The sequence below is a fragment of the Sinocyclocheilus grahami genome, unplaced genomic scaffold, assembly GCF_001515645.1.
Source record: "Sinocyclocheilus grahami isolate Dianchi unplaced genomic scaffold, SAMN03320097.WGS_v1.1 scaffold277.1, whole genome shotgun sequence".
NCBI classification, from domain to species: Eukaryota; Metazoa; Chordata; class Actinopteri; order Cypriniformes; family Cyprinidae; genus Sinocyclocheilus; species Sinocyclocheilus grahami.
This window is the reverse complement of record NW_015505456.1, coordinates 1,484,412-1,507,920: the sequence shown is the minus strand read 5'-3', so window position 1 is coordinate 1,507,920 and position 23,509 is coordinate 1,484,412. Positions and strand designations below refer to the sequence as shown.

At 37.2% G+C, this 23,509-nt stretch overlaps 1 protein-coding gene across 2 annotated transcripts in view; it reads left to right on the top strand.

Annotated features, from left to right (window-relative positions):
• The first annotated feature begins 3,897 nt into the window (after window positions 1-3,897).
• Window positions 3,898-23,509, top strand: part of LOC107600068 (voltage-gated potassium channel subunit beta-1-like) — a 43,181-nt gene continuing 23,569 nt past the window's right edge. The window contains exons 1-2 of one of the 2 annotated variants that reach the window (XM_016291840.1): window positions 3,898-4,174; window positions 23,417-23,460. In XM_016291840.1, the coding sequence (XP_016147326.1) occupies window positions 3,921-4,174; window positions 23,417-23,460 (298 nt within the window). In that variant the 5' untranslated portion in view covers window positions 3,898-3,920. Of the gene's footprint in view, window positions 4,175-11,709; window positions 12,893-23,416; window positions 23,461-23,509 lie in introns of those variants that run through there. The other variant, XM_016291841.1, reaches the window with a different exon arrangement.

Genomic DNA, 23,509 nt, shown 5'->3' with positions numbered 1-23,509 from the left:
AAATACTAAATTAATTCAGCTGGACACACTTTCCTTATTTTCTCCACAACAAATGGCCAAGCAAGTGCAGACACTGACAAGATACGCAATACAGAACGACACCAAACGCGAATTATTTGAATAACATGGCGTAAAACTTACAAAAACACTATCGATGCAAAGTCTCAACTGAGATCGTTGTACTTTAAAACAATTTTTAAGTACTATACGTTTAAAAATAATAAAGTATCATGTACTTAAAGAACATTTGAGAACTTATCTCTTTGCCATTTTGCAGTACCAAGTATCAGACAGCAGATGGCGTCCAGTGTTAAGTTTCCACAGTCTGTGATGATTTGGGGTGCAATGTCATCTGCTGGTTTTGGTCCATTGTGTTTTTTGAAAACCAAATTCACTGCACCCGTTTACCAAGAAATTTTGGAGCACTTCATGCTTCCTTCTGCTGACCAGCTTTTCCAAGATGCTAATTTTATTTTACAGCAGGATTTGGCTCCTGCCCACACTGCCAAAAGCACCAAAAGTTGGTTAAATGACCATGGTGTTGGTGTGCTTGACTGGCCAGCAAACTCACCAGACCTGAACCCCATAGAGAATCTGTCAAGAGGAAAATGAGAAACAAGAGACCAAAAAATGCAGATGAGCTGAAGGCCACTGTCAAAGAAACCTGGGCTTCCATACCACCTCAGCAGTGCCACAAACTGATCACCTCCATGCCACGCCGAATTGAGGCAGTAATTAAAGCAAAAGGAGCCCCTACCAAGTATTGAGTACATGTACAGTAAATTAACATACTTTCCAGAAGGCCAACAATTCACAAAAAATGCCTTTTTATTGGTCTTATGAAGTATTCTAATTTGTTGAGATAGTGAATTGGTGGGGTTTTGTTAAATGTGAGCCAAAATCATCACAATTAAAAGAACCAAAGACTTAAACTACTTCAGTCTGTGTGCACTGAATTTATTTAATACACGAGTTTCACTTTTCCACGACATTCTAATTTATTGAGATGCACCTGTACATTGCACATAAAGAACAGAATAGGTCAAACCTGTTTTCTGGTTTAGTGCAACTTTCTTGAGTGAGCAAACTGGCCATAAATCCATAAATATGGATTTAACTGCTTCGTTTATCTCCAAAAAACAACGAGAGAGTTATACCCTTAAGAAGTCCGTTTTCCTGCACCTGTCTTTTTTATACAACTAAATCCAACCACTAGAGGGTGGAGTTGGTTTATTTGATTTCAGGCCTTCTGGAATAAAGTTGAGACTTTATTTGTGATCAGCAGCTGCAGAAATGTACAGATGGTGTTGGATTAATGCTTCTAATGAATGTCAAGGAAAACAGATCATTCATTTGTTCAGAGTCGTCTCTTTAAAATATTACTTTTAGTTTTTATATGCCAGTTAAATAATGAGAAGTCAACATTTATTATTTTGAGATCAGTGGTCTTCTCAAAGCATGCTGCCATGTTAATTTTAGATAAGGTTGTTGAGTTGATGACCGAATCTTTATATCAAGTCACTTGACCTGAGTATTTGCAGAGACCCACTTTTCAATATTCGTCTGAGAAATTTGGTTCACTCACTCACTTTCCCTCTCCACAGGGTTCAAATCTCTATATCCCCCAGGATACTAATCCTAGTAGCAAACTTTCAAAACATAATTTAAGATTATTTAAAGGAGTCATGCCATGGATTTTTTTAATTACTATTTTAATATACACTAGTGGGTGGGGCCTATGGTGAGAAGATGACTATTCATCGCTGTCTTGCTCTGGAGGCAGTTTATGCAAACGACTGCATCCTTTTGACCGTCACATGGCACCTTGGATCCAAGCAAGCGGTTTTCTAAAGGTTATTACATAAATGCTTTTTTTTTTTTTTGATGATGAGGACATTTTAAGTTATGAAACTTGCAGGATGTATTAAGCATACAATGTCCACTTCTGTGTCAAAAGATAAAGGGAAATTTGGTTTCTCATGTCATGACCCATTTAAGAAATGTAATTTTTATTAAAGAAATCCCCATCCCCATTTTGAGACCGTATTAGCCCGCATCAGTCAGGGAAACTGATTGTGTGTGTATGTGTCTGTAAGCATGTGTGGAGGTTTACTGAGTCATTGTCATTGTCATTGAATTTGTTGCCTGCAGCAGTTATAGGGGGATCTGTCAAGCTAGTTATCAGTATTCCATTCATGTAGTTTCTCTCTCCACTTTCATATCTTTCTCTCATTCTCTGCGGTATTCTTTCTTTATGGTCATAGATTTCTTCCTGTTTCCCATATTTTTCACTAAAAGATTATTCAGAGACTCTCTCATCTTTCCTCAGCCCCTCAGTCTTCTTATATGTATACTCTGTAGAGAACCCTTCACTGTCTTATTCTGCCATTCTCAGCATTCCTAGATTGAACTGCTGTTATACCACTGTGAGTCTAAATCGAGAACTGATCTGATTTTCAATAGAAATTAGTTTGAGTCTGAATTGTGCATCTAAATTTGCAAACAGATGTATTTGAATTTGAGTGCAACCATATTGGAGATTTTCTATCTGTTGAAGCTGTTGTGTTTGAGGTTGCTTAAGGCAGATTTCATACTGATTTTCATTTGTACTGAGTCTGTATTGGAGTACAAATCTGTTTAGTTGAGTCTGAATTCAAATGCAAGACCATTAAAGCTTGAATTCAGAACAAATCTGTTTATGTAATTATGAATTAAGAACAAACCTGTGTATGTGAGTCTACACTGAGAACAGACACATGTGAGTCTGAATTGAAAAACAATCTACGTAGAGGAGTCTGATTTGAGAACAAATCAACTTAAGCATGTCTAAACTGAGAACAAATCTTTGTAGGCGACTGTCAATTGAGAACAAATCTATGTAGGCGAGTCTGAATTTAGAACAAATCTGCATAGGCAAGGCTGAATTGAGAACAAGTAGTCGTAGGCGAGCTTGAATTGAAAACAAATATTCGTAGGTGGTCCTAAACTGAGAACAAATTTACAAAGGCAAGTCTGAACTGAGAAAAAAAAGTATTTTTAAATTAGTCAGAATTTGATTATGCCATATTTAAGACATTCTACATTTTGGTCTGTTAACATGTTTTTGTGATTCTGAGTTTGAAATTTTTTTCAAACTCAAGAAAGAATTTTTGAACTTCATAGAAGGAGGACGAGGAGCACACAGAACAAAAAAAGAAATGTGAGCATCATCTAATAGGAAAAGCTGTTATCATTGTGTAGAAACCAAAACAGAGGTTATAAGAGCCATGTTGCGCCGTCTCATATGTGTGTTCTGGCTGAAATTCTCTTCATACCATTCCACTGATCTGATCTGATGTCAGAAATATGGCCGAAGCTTTTCCCAGCTTATCCCACCAAAGGAGCTGGCAGTCAGCGTTGATGCCAGACAGCGCCAGAACCCATGCAAGAGCTGATTTTGTTATCTAATTAACAAATTACCAAGAATAATGCTGTGTCATAATAACCCGATACTTTTGAAAGCTATGTGTTTAGATGTTCATTTCTGGAATTAGGGAAGTAATTGAGTTGTAGATCCAGCTGCCGCTGCCACCTGTGTGTGTGTGTGTCTGTGTTTGTTTTTGTGTGAACATGTGTGGGTGGTTACCTAGAGATTTGGGATTTTTTTCTGACTACAGTCACACGGGGAACATGAGGATTTTAGATGACTTACAATTCTATCTCCCATTGTTCACTGTAATGCCATGAAGTCAGAAAACCCATGACTGGATGGTACTAAAGGATTACAATTCCATGTGTGATGTCCTGTATTTGGATTGGCCTCAGCTGGCCTCAGCTGTTTGCACAGACTGATAGCTTTGTGTATTCATATAAAACTGCCAAGGTAGAAAAGTTCTCACATCTTTATGACCGCATTGCACATTTGGGTGAGTTTCAGCAAAATGTACCTGTACAAGGCAGCTTGCAGCGACATTCACGTCCCTAGGCCGAGAATTGCTCAGCGTTCTGAGAGAACCCCAGGCCGCTTCCTCCAGAGTAAAGGGACAGGATTGAGCTCACACCACACAGCAGGTTGTCCCCACTGGGAAGGCAGATCCAACTCTGCCCTGGAGCTGCAGCAGCTGGGGCATTTCTTGCAGATCCATGGGTACTCTTTACTGGAATCAGTAGGCGCCAACACCAAAATGATCTACAGGTACATATTAGTTTTTACATATGACTTAAAAGCATTTTATATGACATAGGAACATAAGGTTATCCTTAATGTGGTATAACTAGCTTGTGAGAAAGTGTCAAAATTGACTGCAAACAAATGTGGAAAGCGGAAACTTGTTGACTTTTTTTTTTTAAACCAACAACATATATTCTTAGCATGTTCTTTGCAAAATGTCACTCTTAAATGATCATGTATAATCAATTTCAAATAACCTTTAGAAGCTGTTTGAGTGAGGCAGACATTTACAGTATGTACTATATACTATCCTGAACTTACACTACCATTCAAAAGTTTGGGGTCAGTAAGATTTTTGAAAAATGTCTCTTATGTCCACCAAGAATGCATTTATTTTATTAAAAATGCAATAATATTATATTATTATACAATTTAAGAAATTACAGTTCTGTTTGAATATACTTCCTTTGAATAACTTTAATATTAATGTCATTTTAAAACATACTTTTTCAGCATGTAATATTCCAGTCTTACATGATGCTTAAGAAATCTTTCTAATACGTTGATTTGGTGCTCAAGAAACATTTCGCATTATTATCAGTTTTGAAAACCATGGTGTGCTGATTAATATTTTGGTTTAAATCAAATTACTTTTCCTATATTCTTTTATGAATAAGAGAGTTTAATACCACACTGGATGCTTCAATTTACTTATTAATAATTTCTTTAAAAGAAAATACAAAAATACATTTCCTGAAACCTGTTCTGAATTTATTAATTTCAGCTGTTGTTTATACATTTCCTATTGTTACGGGGCTGACAAGATGTGAGACGTGCGGATCCATGTGCAAGCTTTTATTTAAAGCAGAAGAGGTCAGAAACACAGGCAGGGTCGAACAATGGCAAACAGGTATATGGCGGGCAAGACACAAGAATAATCCTAGGGCTAACGTAGGTCAACGATCGGCAAACAGAATCAAAAGGGCGAGACTAGAGGGATAAATCCAGGAAAACAGGCAAAGATCAGAAACCAAGAAAATAGACAGGGCAAGACTAGGCTAGGACTGGGAAACTAACGAGGGCTCTGTAAAGTAGCTATCACTGCTGGCGATAAGCGCATACAATACTCGGCCCTTTGAAAGGAGTCAGATTGAGTGATATATAGTGAATGTGTGATTGGATACAGCTGTGTGCAATCAGTGCTGTGTGCAATCAGTACAATGGATGATGGGATATGTAGTCCGGGATGATATGCAACAGTTTGTGTAGTGCGAGAGTCAATGTAATGGAAAGGGTGACCTCTGATGGCAAGCAGACAGAAGTTCATGGACCGGATTCGTGACATGTATAACTCTGTACACTCATATGGATTAAAAAAGTAAGTGCAGAAAAATTAATTGGCTTGTTAGCTCTGTAAGGTGAACTTTTCTTCACCTTAAAAAAATCTCTCCTTCAAGAGAAACAAATTAAAGTCACGATGACCTGTTTATTTTAAGGGATAGCTCACCCAAAAATGACTTACCTTCATGTTGTTCTAAACCTGTATGGATTTCTCATTTCTGCAGAACCCAAGAGAAGATGTTTTTAAGCAACTTTGGGATCCAAACAACATTAGAGCTTTTATCCATATTTTTTGTATTCCACAGAAAAAAAGATCTCACACAGGTTTGGAGCAACATGAGACCGAGTAAATGATGGTGGCATTTTCATTTTTGGGTGAACTATCCCTTTAAAGAAAAGTAAATAGGTAAATTGGTTTGTAGTTGAAAAGTGTTTCAACAGTAATTAAAGTACAAATTATCCAAAAGAATACTTTAGTACAGAAGTAGAATTCGATTACTCAAGTACATCCCTGATTTTATGAACGGCCCATTCAACATTGGTTCATTTTGTAGTCATGTTTTTGAGCTGTTATCAGCAGTTGGTTAGTAATATTAATTTACTTGCACACTTATTCATCATACAAAATAAATTACACGACCCATAACGACTTACACAAGAAAATTAACAAATTAAATGAGCCATGGATTCAGTATCTGTTTGAATAAATGAAGCAGTTGGGATTTACAGTATGTAACGAATCAGCTCATGGGAAATATGAATAATTAATCATAACTAGTTATAATTAATTATGAATATTTTCGATCCGCTGTAGATATTTAGCTGACCTCTCAGGGTCAACCGTCTTGTCAATTCTAAAAACGATCTGCCCGAGGGAAACATCAGATTCTTAGTTCAAACACACCTTTGTAAAAAGGTGTAAGTGATACCTCATGTATCAATTAATAAGGCTAAGTTTGATACTTGCATGTCTCATCTGTCTGAAAGAGAGGTTTGATGTAATCTGAAGTTTCCAGTTGATCTTTGCTGAAGTTGGTCAATGAAAAGAACCAGTTTTGAGTCAGATAATCTTGATTAATGGAAAGGTCGAGGCTGAAGCCTGGCATGTAACTTAAGATGTTCTGGAGCGTTGGAGCGTCTTATCGAAACTTAACAGAACCACCGACTGGGTGGGGTCCCTGGAGCGAGACCTTTAAGGTCAGAGAAGATCCCCGCCCCTCAAGATGGGCTTGTCCAATGAGAAAGATGGAAATTCCAAGTGGGAGGTGGCAATTGCTGGAGGGTTTTATGACCCTTTGTCTCTAAGCATGGTAATTTGCAAATGGACTTGAATCGAAATTACTAAAGATTCTCAGGACCCTAATGTATATTGCCTATGTATCAACATATAATATACACGCTTGTTTCGATCATAAGAAGGTGAATTCATAGATACTAAACAAGGTAGGATTACATATAGTGAAAGGATGACAGGAATGGGTTCCCTCATAAGCATGCCTAAAATAGTCTAAAAATATCAAAGACAACATACACCATGACCTGAAGGATACACTGTTCATTCAAAGAAAGGTTTTCCTATGAATTAATTAGTAGAAAAGTCCATTTCTACTCTACTGCATTTGCCTCTTGCTTATGGGACATTTTCCCTGGTCACATTCAATGAGGTCGTAAACGTATCTGGTGTCAGTGTTGCTATGGAACCAGGGGCCTGTTTGGCTTCCTGGGGTGTTACAGAGTATTTGTTAAATCTAGCTAACAAAATATATATTGTGTGTTTGAGTGGTCCAGACGCTACAAGTAATAGAGGAAAACCAGGCCAAAGTGTTTAACCGAGATTCAAAATATGGAAAACAGGTTTTCAAAAGCACGTTTATTGCTTTTCAGTTACATTCTTGACATGTTTATTGTATATGTAGACACTTTGCATTTTTAGAGAATGTCTTTTGGAATGAAAAGACAAGAACCCATACTGTATAATCAGTGCGTGAAAGCATGTGTCAAAGATCAAAGGTTTTGTTTATGATTAGAAAAAACAGTATGAGTCAGCCATCGAAGGAGGGGCTACCGCTGGGTAAAATAAAGTTATTAGCTCTGATTAGCAGCCAGCTTGATCTGCTTTGACTCACACTGGTTTTTTTATGCTAATGACTAGCAATACAACTAATCCCATATGACAGCTAGGATTATTCTGAGGGGAAACAGGGAGCGAGATGAGGGTTAGGTACATAGCTGTGCAAAAGGAAAAGGTCATTATGTAGACAAAATGTAAATCTGTTCTTACATAATCCTGTCATATTTGATGTAGAGGTGAAAAGCATAAATTATCAATTATAAGGGGTTCTGTACAACTAATTGTCATGGACAGTGACTGAAAAATTCATACTGTGAGTACGTAACATGATGAGGCCATTTACAGCCTAATGTGTGTCCAACAATCCAAAATAATATTATTTTTATTTAGTTATTCCGCTTTTTCATGTTAAAGGCATAGTTCACCCAAAAATGAAAAATCTGTCATCATTTATACACCTTCAAGTTGTTCCAAACCTGTTTGCGTTTCTTCTATTTAACAAAAAAGAAGATCTGAAAAGCTGATGGTCCCCATTGACTTCCAGAGTATTTCCCCCCATATTACACTCTAAAAAATGCTGGGTTAAATACAACCCAGTGCTGGGTGAAATATGGACAAACCCAGCAATTGGGTTGTTTTGACCCAGCATTTTTTAGAGTGTATAATTAAAGTTTTTTAATTATTAAGTTTTTCAGGGTAACTCATTCCAGTATATCACACCGATATAAAAAATATTGGCTTTAAATTTGCTTTAATTTTGAACATATTTACTGTTACAAATTGCATTTTAAAAATGCATACATTCTAATTCAAATCTTCAAAACTGTGTACCATCAGAATGACTTTGAAACTGATATTTAAACTTTTTTTTAAAAACTTACAGTTGAGATTATGACTAGAAACAAAATAGTAAAAATTGCTTAAAAAACTAACTTAATATTATAAACTTTATAATATTAAGTCATATTCAAAATTCTAAATATATTTATATTTTATTAAGTAATTATTCTAATAATTATAATTATTTTTTCCTAATTATAGAATAGATGGGTGCAATGTGTCTGTATTGTTTTGCTCTTAACGTCAGAACAAAAAAAATATGCCTTTACCTGTTGAAATGTAGTGAAATAAAGTCTATAATAGGAAAGAACTTTTAAAAAGAGCCAACAGAAATACACATTTTAATATCAGCCAACTAAACTCAGTTCAGATGGCTAAATGGTCCCCCCAGCTCCAGTGCCAATGGTTGTATCTATTACATTTCACTATCTTATAGTGCAGCCCACATCAGATTTAATTGTGTTTTTAAATCAGTGACTTTCTCGACTGTTCTTAGCGAGGAGAAACTTATGAAAATGTTATCTGGATAAACTAAGACTTTTAAAATGAGGGAGCGATGTCCTCGGAGGGCTCTTGCAAAATCATGTTTGACTAAACTAATTTCCTGTTAGAGCTCTTTATTTGGACGAGAGTGTAATAAAGTGGTTGATCTCTGACTGAGTCTCATTATCAGGGGGACGTTTAGAGAGATCTTTGTCTCAGGGTGCCAGAATAGTTTTTCCATCAGGGGACGCCAAAGTGTGACAGTCTCAGATTAAGTTCTCTTAAATGACACACTTACACTCAGTTAAGACTGTCAGAGAGAGTTGGGCTGTGCAGCTTTATTTATATTTTATTAAGTAATTATTCTAATAATTATAATTATTTTTTCCTAATTATAGAATAGATGGGTGCAATGTGTCTGTATTGTTTTGCTCTTAACGTCAGAACAAAAAAAATATGCCTTTACCTGTTGAAATGTAGTGAAATAAAGTCTATAATAGGAAAGAACTTTTAAAAAGAGCCAACAGAAATACACATTTTAATATCAGCCAACTAAACTCAGTTCAGATGGCTAAATGGTCCCCCCAGCTCCAGTGCCAATGGTTGTATCTATTACATTTCACTATCTTATAGTGCAGCCCACATCAGATTTAATTGTGTTTTTAAATCAGTGACTTTCTCGACTGTTCTTAGCGAGGAGAAACTTATGAAAATGTTATCTGGATAAACTAAGACTTTTAAAATGAGGGAGCGATGTCCTCGGAGGGCTCTTGCAAAACCATGTTTGACTAAACTAATTTCCTGTTAGAGCTCTTTATTTGGACGAGAGTGTAATAAAGTGGTTGATCTCTGACTGAGTCTCATTATCAGGGGGACGTTTAGAGAGATCTTTGTCTCAGGGTGCCAGAATAGTTTTTCCATCAGGGGACGCCAAAGTGTGACAGTCTCAGATTAAGCTCTCTTAAATGACACACTTACACTCAGTTAAGACTGTCAGAGAGAGTTGGGCTGTGCAGCTCCGGTCCTGGAGGGCCACTGCACTGCAGAGTTTAGCTCCAACACATTTGTGGGATTTCAGTCCAAGTCTGTTTGCTTTGAGGTCATCTATATGTGTACTTCGGAAAGTTGAATCTTTTTAAATGCAAAAGTTTCAAAAGATGTTTCAGCAAATTGGCCACTAACATTATATTGATATATTACTTTTACTCAGTGGCGGCTCCTGGGTTTTAAAATAGAGGAGGCACACTCATTGTATTAGTCTGGGATCCCTGCCGATTATTATTATTTGCTTAACCACTTTAAAATGGCTTTTTGGTTGCTTTTAGTCAGAAAACGTAAAGAAAACGACACGCATACAGCAAGATAATATAATTTCACTGACCTGGCCTATCACTTGAAGAAAACATCCATCCCTTCTTATAAATCTGTGATAAAAGAGAGCTGCCTGTTGTGACATTTAATTAAGCCACGACTGCTGTAGCCTATATCCAGTTAGGCGTGTTTTCCCTTTTTTTTTACATTTGTATATACTGTTTGAATGACAGTTTGGTAAATCTGTTGGCGATCAAATATTCAATATCGCTACTCATCATAAGTACTTGGTAGATTATCAGCGCAGCGGGAGACCTTCAAACTAATATCAAGTAATTTACGTCTCTATGAGGATTGGTTGATATCAGAAGGGAGGCTAGCCTCCTCTACGAGGTTTCTTTTCTCAACACTCCTCAGCGCTGAAAGTGAACACTCGATACTGATTGGCTAATTTTTTTTTACCAACAGAGGCTCAAGAGCTCAGCTCTCCCCCGGCCTCCCCCTCCCCTTCTCTATCATTTAGCGGTTGTAATTACATCAGCAGATTCGGCACATTTGCGATAATGAAATTATAAACAAAAAAATACACATTCTGAGACATGAACTGAAATGAATTGTGAATTTTATTAACGTTAAATTGTCCCATTTTCACTTCAAAATTTTGGGGAAGCTGTGCCTCCCCTGCCTCCCCCGACGAGCCGCCGCTGCTTTTACTTAGTCTATTTTTGCTCTGACAGCAAAGCCACAGCAGAATCATAACAACATGAAGTACTTTTGTTAATGAACTAATTGTTTGCATGAATTATTTAGTGACACACTGATAAGGACAGTCATGAATCACTGTTCTCGAACGAATTGTTCAAGTGAATGATTTCATTACTCACTCATCAAGGCAGTCACTTATTCGGTTATTGTTTATTTTAATATTATTTATACTATTATATTCTGAGTAACCATTTTTATATTTTCAGTTTTCCTTTTAATTATTTATTTAGTTTTAGTCATTTTGTTATATGCTTTTGTCATTTTGTATTATTTTTTTACTTAATAAAAACATTTTCAGGTTCAATCAGGTTGAGTCTTTTATATCTGAGTGCACTAGTCAGGTCGGATCACATGGTCTTGTTTATGGGCCAGATTCAGACTTTAACTTGATGTCTAGTTTTGAGCTCCTTCACTGAACGGCATGTTTTGTTCAGTCATTGCTATAATCCCACTGCAGCACAAGGATGTTTCGAGGAAAGCAGTGGCACACATGTGCCAAGTGCATTGTGGGACATTGTGTGACCTGACAGGAGGCTCGTTCACTGCTTTTAGGATGGTTAAGCTCAGCTTTCACATTAATGCTGCATGTTGTGTTTCATTTGACAACCAGATGTCAGTAACATTTACCAGTAACATTGTTCAGGGGTTTAATATATGCTAAAAAATATATCAAGACGTTCAATCAATGCTTGACTGTTCCATCACACCCTTTTTCAAGTTTTCACAGTGGACTACATGTGACACACTGCGAAATGAGAATGACATCTGCATTATAAACGTATCCAAGCGTATCACGCCCACACATACACACACACATAGTGTCCCATCCAGATGGATTGTCTTCACTCTCGCTGTTGAGCACAGCACTGAGCCGCTGGTGAGAGACTGCAGTTATTTCAGTCTCATTGCAGTCTCTCTTTCTCCATCTCCCACTCTCTCTCTCCTCCCTCCTTAACGTCTCTGATTGAACATCATTCTCATATGGTACGCTTTCATGCCTCCTCTTTCACACTCACTCTCTCTCTCCATCTCCGTTAGCTTCTCTTTCACTTACAGCCCCAGTGATCATGCCGCATCCCCCTCTCTCTCTGTCCTCTCCTCTGCCTGTCTGCTTTCGTTTACATATTTCTTCATCAAACTGACTGTTTTCAGTGCCAGCCGAACTGTATTCGCCTGTTTTTGGAAAGAGGACATTTAGATGCGGGACGCTGGCTATTGCAGCTCACTCATCTGGACGGCTTTCGGAAGGTCGTCCAGTTCCATCCTGGAGTTTCAGGAATACATCGATCATCCGGTTTGCAGTCCACCAGAGTCTCGGAGTCTGTTGCATAGCTGTGCATCTCCTGCGGTGCACTCGGACTGCTCTTATAGTCTCGGTGAGGAGCGTGGGCTGAAGAAAACCCCCCTCAGCCCGTCATCAGCCAGAGGAGGAACACCATTGAGGGTCAGTTAAGATCAGTGGAGGGGAAAGCGTGACAAAAGGAGGCAAAACGAAGAGGCAAAGCAGCATCGCACAGGTTAAGAAGAGCATCAAACGGTGGGATCAGCTCCTGTTGGGAAATAGAGCAAGAGAGAGGCAGGCTTCGATTTGTAAACTAGTGACTATAAACTCTTCAGTATTTGAGAGCCAGTCCAGAACTCCATCCTGATTCTCTTGGACCTCCAGGACAAGCTGTGTCGGTTTTTCCTACTTAAGTTCCTTTGCTGTTAACAGCCATGCAGGTGTCCTTCGCGTGTACGGATCACGGGTTGAAGGCCCCACGCACCAGCGAGCCCAACAAGCAGAACACGTCGAGTCCGAACACGGCCAGCGCGGCACGGGCACGGTTCCGAACGGTGGCGCTGATCGCCCGGAGCCTGGGCTCCTTTACACACAGGCACCACATTTCCCTGAAAGAGTCCACTGGAAAACTCACTGGCATGAAGTACAGGTACAGAAAACTTCTGGCAACCACAGAAGACTTGATGATAATGTTGTAAAATATCAGTTCTGACACAGTTTGAGTGAGTCTATTGAGTATTCTGTTTTAACACTGACAGGTATAGTTTATAGTTTTGATAACTCTGATCTTTGTTATTCTTTTCATTCTCAAAAAGACATGGAAAAGGTTTCTATGAAAATAGCACTGCTGTGAATGAACAGATTTTACAACTCATTCTAGTAAACTCTCTCCTTGAAATCTTAAAGGGATAGTTCATCCAAAAACTGAAAATCTGTTCATTTACTCACCCTCGTGTCATTCCAAACCTGTATGCATTTCTTCCTTCTGTTGAACATTAAAACAGATATTTTGAAGAATATTAATAACCAGCTTTGGTTGACTTCCAGTATTTTTTGTCAGTGAGAACCAAAACGGTTTGGTTATTTAAAATATATTTTTTACATTCCACAAAAGCAAGAAAGTCATGCAAGTTTGGAAGGACGTCACGTGATGATAAGTAAATGATGACAGAATTTTCATTTTTTTTGGTGTTTAGTTCATGAAAAAGTATTTTTTGTTTGATGGATAATAATGTGAGTTGGTGGAATGATTGATGAAGTAAAAAGTTAATTGTGATTGGCTCCATTAAGTTGATAACTTTTTTGTTACGTGCTCAAAGTGAACAGCGGTTTTTTGTCTTGTTTGTGAAATAGTGAATTGGAGGAAAGGCTGGTGCAGAGAGCTGAAAACATTCGGTGTGTGTGTGTGTGTGTGAATTTGAGGAGGAGGTGTGAATTAATGGTTTTTGTGCTGGAAATAATTAATTGCATCTGAGACACAAGTATACCACAAGCATGCAACAGTTATCGCATATCTGCTAGTTTCCATAATGACAGAGAACTGGCAGTTTGCCTGTGCGTTACTCTTATTGGACACATTAGCTGTCGGACAGTGGTCATAATTGGGCAGTAGGGTAAACCTGATCACCGTTGGCTGACGTCCAGCTTCACGCACTCATGTTTGACATTTATTACTTTTCTACACTTTCATTGAATTAATTGTGTGATTAAAAGTGCCGTATCATGAGGAAATGAGCTTGTCCTGATCTTTTGAAATAAGATTTTGCTGTAGTATGAAAACATATGATCAAACAGATATTATACATATTATAATTCCTGAATAGCAGAAGAACTAATAATAAGATTAAATGCAGGGAAACCTTGTGCTTGTTCCTGGTTGTTTGTATCTCCTGCCGCTATATCATTTCCGAAGGATTGCAGTGTTAGGAAAGTGTTGCTGAAGTTTATTTTTAACCAGGTCCTTGTCAGTTTAGTCTGACCTTAAGAGTTTATGTGGCAGATTTCAGCGAGGATTGTTTTGTGAACATGACACAAGGTAATGCAGGCATTGCAGAGAGGTTGTTACTGAAAGATGGAGCAACACAAACATTTGACCAGTCCTGTGGGCCATGTGCAATAAGCTGTTCATTTTACATGCAAGTAGTCTGTTTACATAGTCTTAAAGGGACAGCAGTTGTTTGACATTTATTACTTTTCTACACTTTCATTGAATTAATTGTGTGATTAAAAGTGCCGTATCATGAGGAAATGAGCTTGTCCTGATCTTTTGAAATAAGATTTTGCTGTAGTATGAAAACATATGATCAAACAGATATTATACATATTATAATTCCTGAATAGCAGAAGAACTAATAATAAGATTAAATGCAGGGAAACCTTGTGCTTGTTCCTGGTTGTTTGTATCTCCTGCCGCTATATCATTTCCGAAGGATTGCAGTGTTAGGAAAGTGTTGCTGAAGTTTATTTTTAACCAGGTCCTTGTCAGTTTAGTCTGACCTTAAGAGTTTATGTGGCAGATTTCAGCGAGGATTGTTTTGTGAACATGACACAAGGTAATGCAGGCATTGCAGAGAGGTTGTTACTGAAAGATGGAGCAACACAAACATTTGACCAGTCCTGTGGGCCATGTGCAATAAGCTGTTCATTTTACATGCAAGTAGTCTGTTTACATAGTCTTAAAGGGACAGCAGTAAAAAAAAACAGCCTGTTTAATTTTAAAAGTGAGATATAAGGGTGGAAAATGTTTAGATGTTTTGTGTTTTTGAGAAAGGGTGAGAAAATAGCCATGCAAAATAATGACTTTACAATTATGATTTGGTGCAACATTATTTGTTATATAATATACATACATATAATTTCTCTCTCTCTCTCTCTCTCTCTCTCTCTCTCTCACACACACACACACACACACACACACACATGTGTGTGTGTGTGTATTTGATAACATTATCATATATGTGCACATGCACCTTTTTTAAAATAATGTGAATCTAAGCATGTTATAGAAAAGGCTGAGGAGACAATTGAATTTATTACATTATTTTGACTTATTGAAGTCATAATCAAATCACGTGACAAAACAAGACATTTCAAACCATCAGAGGCTTGCAGGGCACAGCTTCTTGCAGATAATTCTTATAGGTTGTTTTCACAGGGCAAAGTTAACCATGAGTAATGGCCCTCTGTTTATCTGTATATGTCGGATGTCCTGGAGAACAAATATCTGTCTCTGTGGTTTAATAATCTGTCACTCACTATGATTTAATATTTAGAAACAGCAATTGCTCTGACAGCGTAGAACCTCGGGTCTTTTTGTAAACATTACATTTTTGTAGAAGAAGTGCTGCTTATATTTTAACATCTTCCTGTTGCATCAAAGTGTGTGCCTTTGATTAAGAGTGTCTGTTTGTAGTCAGTGGTCAGAATAATTGAATAAATGTGTGACATGGAAGTAAATGTTGCTGTTCCATCTCTGGCTTTGTTCTACTGCATGTGCTAATGGCAAATATTGAGAAAGTGTACAGGCGATAAATATTTTACTGTATTTTGCATCATTTACTTATTTTACTTTTCCATTTTATGGAGAAATGATTATGAGGAATCATATATAGAATAATTTTATTCCTCATTTTATTCCTCATTTTACAATCGCTATGACCATTTTTTCAATTCCCATAACAATTTTCCTAAACTCTTAACGCACCAATACACCTACAACACACAATTGGCAAAACAGTTAATTTCATGCTCAAAATTACACATTGTAAACTAAATTCCAACACTAATTGTCAAAATACAGTAATACACTAACACAATACACCTTGTCTACCAAAACACTGCAAACATGTCTCAAAATCAAATAATTATTCCAAAACACCAACACATGTTCTCTTCCAACAGGAACATTTAGGCAATCATAGCACAATGTCATAAAAACACTAACATCAGACGGAATTACAGAAACGGCATTATTTTATGTGTCAGATCTTCCCTTATATAATAGTATATTGTATTGATCATAGATTGTGTTTTTTTAAGCCTCTCTACATTTTTGTTTTGTTGGGGTTTAGTAAATGCATGCATTTTGTATATTTTGCTGCAGAAATTCAATACAAAAAAATAAATAAAAATGAATGACCCAGCTTAGAGTAGCTTTATAGAATGCACGGTTTATGAAAAAAGAAGACAGAGACAGAATTACTGAAGTAAAGGCTTTATTTACAACAGGACATTACTGTAAGGTAACAAAAATATGCAATACAGTTGCCATGTAAAAATATAAAATATACAAACATAAAAAGCCACAGAAGAATAAAAAAAAATCTTCTAATCTGCCTGGTCTTCTGCGTTCACCCACATGTTCTCATCCACATCACACCTGATATCTTCTTCTCTGGCAAGGCATCTTTTGGTATGCCTTATCCACCCCTGGCAGTGTTCAGCTGTGATGTCTTGGCATGCTGCATCCATTGCATCCAGGAGGGAAATTTGGTCCTGTGGATGATGGTCAAAATCCTTCCATCTCCAGGCTGAGGAAAACTCCTCAATGAGGTTGAGAAAAGTGGAGTAAGGGACAAGGAAAATAGACATCATTCTCGAATGGGTGTCAAACCAGTCTGTGACTGCACGGGATTGGTGTTCCATGTGATCACATATATTGGCAAGTGGTTTCCCACCCGTCACCTTTCTACCTCTTTCGTGCAGGTTTTCTAAAATCTCACATTTATGCAGGAGTGCACTTTTCCAGACAAGATCAGCCCAAAAAGGTCCTCTTTTACTGTATACCGTATGATCATGCGATTGAAAGAACCTCAACACCCGAATGTGCTTCCTAGATGGGAATCAGCTGTAATTTATATATTTGCAAAACTTCAATCAGCTGTTTCTCATTAATGAATAAAAAACGGGATATATTTGAGTTTCAATTCACAATATGAACAGCTGTTTACTTTGACTTTAGCCTATAAGTTAGGTTTAGAACATGATATTATCTGTTCTGACATACAGTGTGAAAGCATTTGTAAATTTGGCAGTAAAAAGCCATTGTTTTGGTCTTGGTTGAGCTTGTTTGTAAAAGAAGTTCTAGCATTTTAAATTTGTGTTAACTGTATGCATTTTGTGTCAAAGCAACAAGAAATGTGTTAATTGTATTGCCTACACAGACAAATGTTGTGGTAACTGCGTTAAGAGTTTAGGAAAATTGTTAAAATATTGAAAAAATTGTCATAGCAATTGTAAAAAACTGTAAATGAAATATCAAATAATTAAAAAAAATTTTTATTTTTATTTGATTCAAAATTTATATATTATCATATATGATATTATGTTATATTATATTATTTTGGAATTCTAAAATTCTTCTATTATATTTTGGAATTCTGAAATATTTTACTGACAAATTAAATTTACTCTCCAAAACAAAAAAGGTGGCTCTCATTTGGGTTTTGAGCATTCGTTTTGGACTCTGTTTCTGCTTAACCTAATCATAACCCTGTCCTAACAAATTTGAGCAATAAGGCTCTTTCTGTCTCACTTGCTTTCTGACTTAATAAATGACAAGAAGGCTTAAGATACATTTTAAAAACCTTTGATGTCCACAGATTTGTAAAGTCCATATCTTATTGTGTCCAAGACAATAGGCATTAGCAGTGTGTGTGTATTTGTATCTTTTTCTTGCATTTGCTCAATTCATAAAAGTGTAATTTTGCCTGGTATTTCTGAATTCCCAGCTCTAAAACAAACAGTTGCAGTGTTTCATGGTTCACTGGCCGGCGCTGCAGTCCAGATGGGCAGTCGTGCTGTGTGTGTGTGTGCATTTGTCCTTGTCATTGTATTTGTCTGTGGGCTTCTGTTTTCTTGGCCATTGGCCTATTAGAAATCAATCAGTGTATGTGTTAGTTTTATTTGGCTTGTAAGCATTTTTCTTCACACCATAATGTCTAATGTGTGTGTTTTTGTGTGTGAATGAAACACAGCAGCTGTGTGTTCCAGAATCTTCTGAAGCACAGGATAAGGAGACCTCATAGGGCACAACAGTCATATTTCACTCATCTATCTATCTTTTGTTAGTTAGTTAGTTAGTTAGTTAGTTAGTTAGTTAGAAGGTAGGCAGGTCAATTAGGGCAACATTAGGGCAAGTAGATAATGACATAATTTTCATTTTGAGTGAAATATGCATTTAATTGTCAGATGAGCTCTGGACTGCTCAGACACTGCTGAGGGACTAAACCTGATTCTGCTGGAGAGAGAACTGAGGAACATCCTGTGGTGTTTAGAAAATCCCTTCCCGCTCACTGTTACCCATCTGTTAATCATCATATTGTGTTATTCATTTGCTGATGAGGCTTAATAATTTTGTTTCAAAACTATTTAATTTTTATTAAAAGACTGCGCACATACATTCACACACACAGTGGTAACATCGTTCAGATCCCACCCGAACACACACATACACACACACAGTAGTTAGTTATCACACTCTGCAGCAGTCCCCTGACTGCTCTAAACTCGTTATCAATTCTGTTTTACGATGACTACATTATCACTAGAGACAGTAATGAGGCCACACACTCGCACACACTCTCACAAGCTCGCACACACTCTCACAAGCTCATACTCCTACAACAATATTACTGAAATGCTTAAAGCAGGTGGACGCATCCAGATTTAACGGTCATACTGATAAATATTCGAGTGCATCTCTTTTATCTGTCAGGCCCTCCAAATGCTGCATGTTGTTATTGTGGTGTGCCAGAGTACTTTAGTATTTTTGATATATGGTACTGTACCATGGTACTATATAGAACCATTCCCCAGTGTTCTAGTGTTTGGGGTCCGTACAATTTTTTTCTTTATAGGGGACATCGGATGCCCATTTTCCACAAGTTGATATGATTCTTTAGGATCTTCATAAAATGTCTGCAACATACTTTGGTTAAAATTCCTCAGTGGTCGTGTAAAACAACACCCTTTTTACCTTAAAAAAAATTAAGCTGAAAATAGCTCTGTTCACAGCGACCCATTTCAGTGCATGTCTCTTTAAATGATAATGAGCTACTGCTCACTCCACCCCCCTCTTCTGTTTTTTGTGTCAAGAGAAAATGAAGACTCGTATGTTTACTTTTACATCAAACTACAAATGAGACATTGTTGTCACTACAGCTGCCTGAGTGCAGAAAAAATGGCAGACAGTGTACAATGGCTAAGGGTGGAAATATGCTAATATGGTTGTGGGCGGTGCCTGAGCAGTATGATGTCATACTGCTCAGAAAATCAAAACGGTTTGATAATTGAGACCATTTTTTTTCTTTAAAGGGGACATCGGATGCCCATTTTCCACAAGTTGATATGATTCTTTAGGATCTTCATAAAATGTCTGCAACATACTTTGGTTAAAATTCCTCAGTGGTCGTGTAAAACAACACCCTTTTTACCTTAAAAAAAATTAAGCTGAAAATAGCTCTGTTCACAGCGACCCATTTCAGTGCATGTCTCTTTAAATGATAATGAGCTACTGCTCACTCCACCCCCCTCTTCTGTTTTTTGTGTCAAGAGAAAATGAAGACTCGTATGTTTACTTTTACATCAAACTACAAATGAGACATTGTTGTCACTACAGCTGCCTGAGTGCAGAAAAAATGGCAGACAGTGTACAACTGGCTAAGGGTGGAAATATGCTAATATGGTTGTGGGCGGTGCCTGAGAAAATCAAAACGGTTTGATAATTGAGACCATATAGGGTTTTTTGGGGATTAAAAAATGGTGTGAATGGATTTTTATTATTGTAGGGTGGTTGTGTCCACACACTGCAAACACCATGTAAAAGTGAATTTTACATCCAGTGTTCCCTTTAAAAGGAATTAACACTTTTATTCAGCTTTAAATCGATCGGAAGTCACAGTAAAGACATGTATGAAGTAAAAATATTTCATAATATTACTGTTTTACTGTACTTTCTGTTTCAAACCAGTGCAGCCATAGTGAGCATAAGAGACTTCTTTCAAAAACATTTAAAAATCTTACAGATTCCTAACTTTTGAATGGTAGTGTGTTTTGAATGTTTACTATGGTAGTTATATGGTTTTCTTGGAGTATGATGTCATACTGCTCAGAAAATCAAAACGGTTTGATAATTGAGACCATTTAGGGTTTTTTGGGGATTAAAAAATGGTGTGAATGGATTTTTATTATTGTAGGGTGGTTGTGTCCACACACTGCAAACACCATGTAAAAGTGAATTTTACATCCAGTGTTCCCTTTAAAAGGAATTAACACTTTTATTCAGCTTTAAATCGATCGGAAGTCACAGTAAAGACATGTATGAAGTAAAAATATTTAATAATATTACTGTTTTACTGTACTTTCTATCAAACCAGTGCAGCCATAGTGAGCATAAGAGACTTCTTTCAAAAACATTTAAAAATCTTACAGATTCCTAACTTTTGAATGGTAGTGTGTTTTGAATGTTTACTATGGTAGTTATATGGTTTTCTTGGAATACCGTATAAACACCACGATACATGAATTTCAGTTAAAAAAAAAGTTTGTACTATGGTACAGAGGTAGTATTACATTTACTGTTATTTTTATAATATCATGGCACTGAAATTCATGTATCACAGTACGTACAGTATATGCTACACCAAGGTACTTCTAAGGTATTCTGAAAAACAGATACCATGGTAACATGTCCAAAAAACCATGGTGTTAGTTATTACCATGGTGGTAAACCATTATATGATGTGTCTAAAATGTGGTATCAACTAAGTTACCATTGTACAATGTTCAGAATTACATGTCATTTCTATGGACACGTGCAACTGATGTGATTCAGGAAAAAAACCTGTTGTGTTCCTATAAACTCAGTCATGCACATGCACCAACAAATCAGACCTGCTTTCCTGTCAAGACACATATTCTTCACACACCTTCCTCTGTACAATGTCAGTAAAACGATACATACAGTTTCCATTGCTTGTCTGAGCTTTTCTGTCATGCAGTCTCTCAGTTCCTCAGCTCTCTGACTCAGCTCGCTGTGATGAGGAAGGATCTGTTGACACCCAACAGCGTGCATTTCTGCTACCCGGAAAATAGACACACATAACCATCACGCGGAGAACAGGGAGTTTTAAATGATATATGTCTGCAGCTGAGAATTGTGCTGTGGTTGTAATGTCACACAAACTAATAATGGCTGGGAGAACGTCAGACAAAAATATAGAGTGGGAGATGATGTTGGGCGACATCCATCGCTTTTGCAACAGCTGCATCGGTGTGAAGGATGAAGCCGACATTTATAAAGACAACAGATTTGTCTTATTTGAAAAGGCAATAATCTGAGAAGCCTGACCTGACCTGCAGGGACAAGATAGAGTGATTAAGTAGGTAATTTTTTTTCAGAGTGTATCTGTTAATTTGGTTTCATTCTTACCTAGATTGTTTAAGGGGATAATACGCAGAAAGTTGGAGACGGATTCGCTTGGAAGGGAGTGTGAACTGTGCATGATGATTTGGTATTCTCACCATAAACTGAAAACCAGGGGGTGGGTGTCCGCAAGCCAAAATCAGTGTTATTGGTTTCCCTCCAAATGCATACTAACTCACTTCCTGCAAGTCAATGCACAGCTTCACAACTGCACAGAAATATTCAAGTACCATGTCTGGTTGTTCCTCCTAAAATAATACCCCAAAATGCAGTAAATCCATGTTGATCGTCTTATTACGATGCAAAATCAGGTTCTGAGGCTGGCAGGTTGGGATCCAGACATCAGGAGCTGTTGCTCTGGTATTTTTAACTAAAAAGAGAATGTGAGTGGTGCAGGATGTTAAGGTGTTGTGGGTGGTTGCCAGGATGTTGCTATGTGAGTGTGGTATTTTGTGCTTTGCTATGCGTTTGCTTGGATTCTTTGAGTGTCTCTATGATATTGCAGGCAATAAATATGACTCAGGTCCCTCCTTCATTGTAAGTTTATGGGATTTTTCATCTACCTGTTGAAAATTGTAAATCCGGTTACATAGAAAAACAATATCACACCTCTCCTCAACAATCCACATTATCTGAAGTGTCATTTAGTTCTGCAGCACAAATGAATTACATGCCAAAATGTATTACTGCAGTGTTTGTTCAGATAGATAGATAGATAGATAGATAGATACTGTAGTTGGATGGTTGGATGGATGGATGGATGGATAGAGAGATAGATGTCCTTCCTGCGTTCAGTAAAACACTGCAACTGTTCATCATAATCACAGGAAGCAAACAAATGTTTAAGTAATTTGAGGGCAGTAATGGTGAGCCTAGAACAATCTGGTTTGTGGTGCAGAGCTGAGGTGTGGGTTTAGAGTGAATGAGGTGTTATCTCTGACTCAGTCAGGCATTAAGAGGAAGCCACATATCAGCGTAGAGGAAGTTTTAATGATGGAGGGAAAGATTGCTGAGGTTTTTCTGTAGATTGAAACCAGGGTTAAAGTCACATCTGCACTCTAATGAATAGAGCTATGGCTAATGTATTTTATATTGTAGCCAATAAGATAATCTAAATAGGAGGCTAAGCCATGAAAAGTTCAGAGACTGGGGCATAAATACCAGCCAGCCATTTCACATGTACTTTTTAAAGCTATTAAAAAGTTTTGTTATCTGATAATAGCTATCTTAAATCACTGAAGTGCTGTAAGAGTCACAACGGTCTCTGCGGATCAAATATTCAGTTGTTGTCCGCACTGAGAGAAAATTCAAATGGTTTCCTCTGGGTCCAAAAAGAAAGGTCCATTATTCACATGCACCATAGTGGGAGGTCATGAATACTTTTAGAAAACCAAATAGCAGAAACATACTTGAATGGTTAGAACCTTAGAGGTGGCTTTTTTATTTAAATTTTACTTTAACTTTTAAAATAAAAGTTTTGCATAGTATGGAAACACCTGCCCAGAACCAAATGTGTATTAATTTATGAAATGGGTCTTCACCAAAGCATTTTCTGAAAGTTTTTAAGATGTTTAAATAAATGATAAGAATACATACATACAGAGGCTATTTATTTATTTTATATTTGATATATTATTGTGCAATTTTCTTATTACATTATAAAATAGAATAATAAAGGAACTGGAGGCACAGAAGTGAAGGCACAGGAATGTTATGTCTTCGGTAACAAAGTTTTCACTCTCTCCGCAGGAATCTTGGGAAGTCAGGACTGCGAGTGTCATGCCTTGGACTTGGTAAGCATTTTTTGATTTATAAAGCAGCCATAAACCACCAAAAGGTCAC